Source organism: Mustela nigripes, chromosome 15 (genome assembly GCF_022355385.1).
Source record: "Mustela nigripes isolate SB6536 chromosome 15, MUSNIG.SB6536, whole genome shotgun sequence".
Taxonomy (NCBI): Eukaryota; Metazoa; Chordata; class Mammalia; order Carnivora; family Mustelidae; genus Mustela; species Mustela nigripes.
The window spans coordinates 32,098,070-32,104,252 of NC_081571.1; the positions used below are offsets into that span (position 1 = coordinate 32,098,070).

Consider the following 6,183-nt stretch of genomic DNA (forward strand, 5'->3'; position numbering starts at 1 on the left):
CTGCTTTAAAAACAAAACAAAAATTAAAAAAAAAAAAAAGAAAGAAAGAAAGAAAGAAACTCCACTGCTTTAGTGACACCGTTATATAACTTCTACATATAAAAAATTCTTGTAGGGGCGCCTGGGTGGGTCAGTGGGTTGGGGTCTCTGCCTTCGGCTCAGATCATGACCTCAGGGTCCTGGAATCGAGCCCTGCATCAGGCTCTCTGCTCAGCAGGGAGCCTGCTTCTTCCTCTCTCTCTCTGCCTGCCTCTGTGCCTACTTGTGATCTCTGCCTGTCAATAAATAAATAAGAAATCTTTTTAAAAAATTCTTGTAATTTCCTATTAATATATTGTAAATCTTGATCTCCTCATCAGAATCGTAGAGCTCTCTCTCCTGTGTTTGCCTCTGTGAAACCAGAAGTCCGCTTTTGTCCCAGAGCTTGGCGGCCAGCCTGTGCGCAAAATACAACTCCCAGGATTCCCGGGGAGGAGCTCCCGGAACTTGTAGTTCCTTCTACTTTCCGCTACCGCCCACCCTACCTAGCTAGTGGGAACCCGCGCCCTGGGCTCCGGCTCCGGATGAGTACCGCCCGTAGTCATCTCTTGGGATTTCCTTTATTGCCTTGTCTTTTTATTTATTTTTCTTTCTCGATTTGTCATTTTTCCTCTCGGGTTTCCCCTGTTCGCTGTTACGCACGCCCAAGGACGCCTGTTTAAGAGAAGCTGAGAGCAAGCGTTAACCCGGAAGGAGTGACCCGGATGTGAAAGGGAGTCAGTGTGTGTCGGGCTGAAATGTAGCAGGTCCCAGAAGGTTCCGGCTTCAGAAAGGAAAGCTGTCGTCCTTCCTTCTTTTTCCTAGGTACTCACAATTATTTTTTTCCTCTTTTTTTGATCCCCAAAAGTATTTTTTCCACCTCCTTTCCCCCCATGTTGTCTCGATAGGATCACTCCTTATACTGAGTGACAAAGTGTGGCTTACACGTGTTCTGGCGTGTAAGAACAGTGTCCCTTCTGACCTGCCGACCTGAGAATTGTTACTAGAGTACTCGAGTAATGCTGCTCCTGGGGTGGGTGATGGAGGGACGGGCCGTGCTCAGGTTTAGGGAACCCTAGCGAGTAAACGTCTTGGTTTAAGGGGAGGGGGGTGTGTTCTCTCAGAACATTGAGGTTCAAGACCTTAAGAGTTACTCATTCTGCTGTTTCGAGGGTGGACTTTTTAGCTAAAAGTATTGTAACATAAATTTGTCATCCTTTTGTCCATTTTTTTCTGATGGACACACTTCTCTGATCGGCTTGAGACTAGATGTAAAGACGCTGGAACTTCTGAAGGACAGTAACGTGTGGCTGCTGGGCATTGGCGCATTCTTCCACAGTCTTTTTCCAAATGTGCTTCAGATATTAAAGTGCATTAGCAGAATCCTGCAAAATCTGAATGTTTGGGAGACCACACTGAATATTTTAGTTTCTAGGACATTATGGTATTCAAGTTAGCTGATTTAGAATGATCAAATGAGTTGCTACATGAATGCACCTCCTAGCATTGTAGGAACACTGGAGACAATAAAGGTTGATTATCATAAAATTTTGACCCTCACTTCAACTTGGAACCTCAGAATTTCAGGAGTCAAGTGTTTTTACTAAAATACTTTATCATCCCCCCCTTTCTTAATAAAGCTGCTTTTGTTAGCTTTTGATTATGTCTGTTGGAGAGGTGAAGAGCAGGAAATTAGTGTACACAGCCGGTTTCACCTAAGTTGTAATTTTTTTTTTTAAGATTTTATTTATTTATTCGTCAGAAACAGAGCGAGCGAGCGCACAGGCAGACAGAATGGAAGAGGGAGAAGCAGGCTCCCTGCGGAGCAAGGAGCCAGATGTGGGACTCAATCCCAGGACGCTGGGATCATGACCTGAGCTGAAGGCAGCCTCTTAACCAACTGAGCCATCCAGGCGTCCCTAAATTGTCATTTTTTTTTTAAAGATTTTATTTATTTATTTGACAGAGAGAAATCACAAGTAGATAGAGAGGCAGGCAGAGAGAGAGAGAGAGAGAGAAGCAGGCTCCCTGCTGAGCAGAGAGCCCGATGCAGGACTCAATCCCAGGACTCTGAGATCATGACCCGAGCCGAAGGCAGCGGCTCAACCCACTGAGCCACCCAGGCGCCCTAAGTTGTCATTTTTTAAAGTAACTATTTTTTCCTGATTGTGACAGTAATGCATGCTGTGTGAGTAGAAAAATTAAAAACGCTAAAACATAGAAAAAACAGAAAGCAAGCAAAAGTTATCCACAACTAGAGATCATCTTTTTAACATTTTGGTATGTTTCTTTTTTAGGTCCCCCCCCCCAAAATATTGTTTACTTACTTTCCTTGTATATCATATATCATAGAAAATTTTGAAAACCCAATTAAGATTAGGTTATATTGTTTTCCATTCTGCTTTTTTCACTTAATACAAATATTGCCACTGTCCCCTCTTAACCAGACCTACTTTCTTTATCGGTTAATATCTGAAGTTTTCCTCCTTGAGGATCTTAGCTGAAAGGGAAGCACCGGACTGCAGAATTGAAAATGGAAAACACTGAGCTCTGAACAGGCAGACCGCATTCTAGTCTAAACTCTGCCTCTGTCTGGCTAAGTAAATAATCATGATTAAGTTACTTGATTTCCTTGGACATCTGGATACCTAAAATTAAAGAATTAGACAAGAAAACAGTTAATATTTCCTTCGAGCTTTAGAAATCTATGTATATGTGAACCACCTAAAACTTGCACGATTATTTCATACCTTTCAAGTGCTTGTTCACATCCTTAATTCCAGATCCTGGATACCTCCTAGAAAGTAGCTCATTTAACCCAGCCTGTTGATGTATTTATTAATTATGCTCCTACTCATTTGCCATCGTTAATTATATACATTGAGTGAATAGAAAACTGTGTTATCTTCATTTATTTTAATATGTTATACTCAGAGGTACGAAGAATTATTTTCCTTTTATTGGTTACTTGAATTTTCAGATTGTGTTTAGAGCTGGCTGTGCCCATAAACTGAACAAGATTTCTTGAGCCTCCTTCCAGTTTTCGTATTTGTAGAGCTGATTTTTTTTTTCAGATTGTGTTTATTATATTTCAGATGCTGAGATGAATCGTCACCTGTGTGCTTGGCTTTTTAGACATTCATCTCTTAATGGTCCCCACCAGTACCACCTCCATTCCCAATCTTATCAGTTTATGCAGATCCATCTTGATACAAGGCTGTGGATTTTTAGACAAAGCAGGAATCCCATTCTCCACCTTCTGTTAAATAAGAATTGTCCCAGGAGATACTGTCATCAGTCCAAGATGCTGTGGAAGCATAAAGGACTACAGAAATATATGGAGGACCTGAACGAGGAGTACAGGACGCTTGACGACTGTTTGCAGCGTGTGTCTGTGAATGAAGGGGACCGGAAGTCCCTGAATCGAAGGCATGCTGAGTTGGCGCCACTTACAGCCATTTACCGAGAAATTCAGGAGGCTGAGCAAGCAATTGAAGAATTAGATTCAATGTGTAAAAGTAGGTAAAAAATATGTGTGTGTAAACAATGTGATTGATTTTATAGGTTAAACCTTTATTGAACACAGTCTTTTAAAAAGGCTAGAATGGCTGCACTCTGTACTTGGAGAAGACAGAATTCTACTCAGTGTGTTTGATGTATTTTGGCTACTGAAAATCAACTATTAGGAGACTGAGCTCCTCATGGTGCTTGCCAAGAAGTTTTTAGGGTCTGGGCGACTGAATATTAACCTTTACAGAAGCTTTAATTTATTGAGCAGGACTTTCCTGAGCACGGTCCTGCGTATGTAGCAGAGACACAAAAATGCAGTTCCCACCCCAGCAAAGGGCTTGTAGGGTCCAAGTATTATTTCATCATCCCAGAAAGAACCCTACACCTTGTGGCCACTTGTCCCAATTCCCCCTTCCCTGCCAACCCGAGGCAAGAGCTGATCTATTTTCTAGATTTCCTTATTTCAGGCATTGTATTGTAAGTGGAGTCATATAATATGTCATTTGTGATTGGCTTCTTTCATTTAGCATAATATTTTCAAGTTTCATCTATGTTGTAGTATGTATTTGTACTTAATGTCTTTTTATTGTGGAACTGCATTCCATTGTATGGATCTACCACATTTTATTTTTATTTTTATTCTATTTTATTTTATTTTTATTTTTATTTATCCATTCATCACTTACTGGATATTGAGTTGTTTCCACTTGTGGGTTGTAATGAACAGTGGCGCTACAATTGCCTATCATAACTCTGCATTCAACCTTTTGAGAAGTTATCAGACTGTTTTCCAAAGTGGCTCCACTATTTTTACCCCACACTTTTTTGATTCTAGCCATCCTAGTGGGTATAATGATACCTGATTGTGGCTTTGATTTGCATTTCCCTGATTAATGATGTTGAACATCTTCTCATATGCCTGTTGGCCTTTTGTATCTCATCTTTGGATAAATGACTGTTCAGATCCTTCGTTCATTTTTAAAATGAGTTATTTGTCCTGTTATGGAATTGTGAGACTTCTTTATATTATAGCCACAAATTCCTTATCAGATATATGATATGCAAAACTTTTCTTCAATTCTATGGGTTATCTTTTGAAGCAGCATAATTTTTTTTTTTTTTTAAAGATCCTGTCCATTTATTTGACACAGAGAGAGGGAACACAAGCAGAGGGAGTGGGAGGGGGAGAGGCAAGACTTCCTGCCAAGCAGGGAGCCCGATGCAGGGCTCTATCCTAGGACCCTGGGATCATGACCCGAGCCGAAGGCAGACACTTAACTGACTGAGCCACCCAGGCACCCCTAAGTGGCACAATTTTTAAATTTTGATGATGTCAAATTTATCTTTTTTTCTCTTGTTGCTCGTGGTTTTGGTGTCATAGCTAAGAAATTGTTGTGTAACCCAAGGTTACAAAGAGTACATCTGTGTTTTCTTCTGAGAGTTCAATTTTTTAACTTTACCTTTAATTTTTTGATCTATGTGAGAGATGTTTATTTTTAGTTTTGGTATTTTTTTTTTAAGATTATTTATTTATTTATTTGACAGACAGAGATCACAAGTAGGCAGAGAGGCAGGCAGAGAGAGAGGAGGAAGCAGGCTCCCCGCGGAGCAGAGAGCCTGATGTGGGACTCGATCCCAGGACCCTGACTTGAGCCAAAGGCAGAGGCGTTAACCCACTGAGCCACCCAGCTGCCCCTTTGGTATTCTTAATATTGCTTATTACCTTAACATTTTTTCTCATACAAAAATTATCAAAATGTACTGAAGTTGAGAGAAAGGCACAGTGGACTAAGCTGGGATTCAGCATTTATCCAGATAGTACTACAGGCACTTAGTTTCTAAACTTCTGTGCTCCATCCTGTTCCATTAAGTGTTAGAGATGTTAAACGATGTCAAGGCCAGTCACAGTTATAACTGTGAAGTCCTGGATTTTCTGCCGTCTCTTCGTAGTACCATGAGTCTCTCACTATGTTTATGAGGATTTTTTTTTTTTTCTCTTTGCATTATGCCACTCAGATTTGTAATCCATTAGTTTGGGGAAGGTTCTTTGCATATAATAGGAGTTTACTAAATGTTTTTAAATTAAATTGACATAATCTCTTTCAGCCTTGATTGTATCACCATTATACAGTGGTGTATACATTGTATCACCAGTATTATTGAGATTGGATTGGATTGTTTCCGAAGTCTCTCCTAGGTCTAAAGTCCTGCTATTCTGTAATAACAGTGATAAAAGTGACATTTACTGTCCTACCATGTGCCAGACACTAAGCTAAGTATTTAAAATATTATCTCATTTGAGTATTTACAATAATTTATGAGATAGGAATTATTATTAATGTCCCCATTTTATAGATGAAGAAACTGAGAGCTAAAAATGTCAGAAGTCACTCAGCCAATCAGGCAAGGAGCAAGGATTTGGACTTAGTGAGATTCCACAGGCTGTCTTATGCACTGCATGAGTCCAGTTCCAATAGAGTCTGCCTCTGCCTCTGTAGTGTACCCTTCATGAGTTCCCTTCTATTCTTTCTGCTAATTTATATCTTTTTTTAAAAAGATTTTATTGGGGCACCTGGGTGGCTCAGTGGGTTAAGCCGCTGCCTTCGGCTCAGGTCATGATCTCAGGGTCCTGGGATCAAGTCCCACATCAGGCTC

At 40.4% G+C, this 6,183-nt stretch overlaps 1 protein-coding gene across 3 annotated transcripts in view; it reads left to right on the forward strand.

The window, feature by feature from the left end:
- Positions 1–519: 519 nt before the first annotated feature.
- The window catches only part of MTRF1 (mitochondrial translation release factor 1), a 57,063-nt gene continuing 51,399 nt past the window's right edge, over positions 520–6,183 (forward strand). The window contains exons 1-2 of one of the 3 annotated variants that reach the window (XM_059378256.1): positions 520–843; positions 3,114–3,536. In XM_059378256.1, the coding sequence (XP_059234239.1) occupies positions 3,122–3,536 (415 nt within the window). In that variant the 5' untranslated portion in view covers positions 520–843; positions 3,114–3,121. The remainder of the gene's footprint in view (positions 844–3,113; positions 3,537–6,183) is intronic. The other 2 variants (XM_059378257.1, XM_059378258.1) reach the window with 2 other exon arrangements.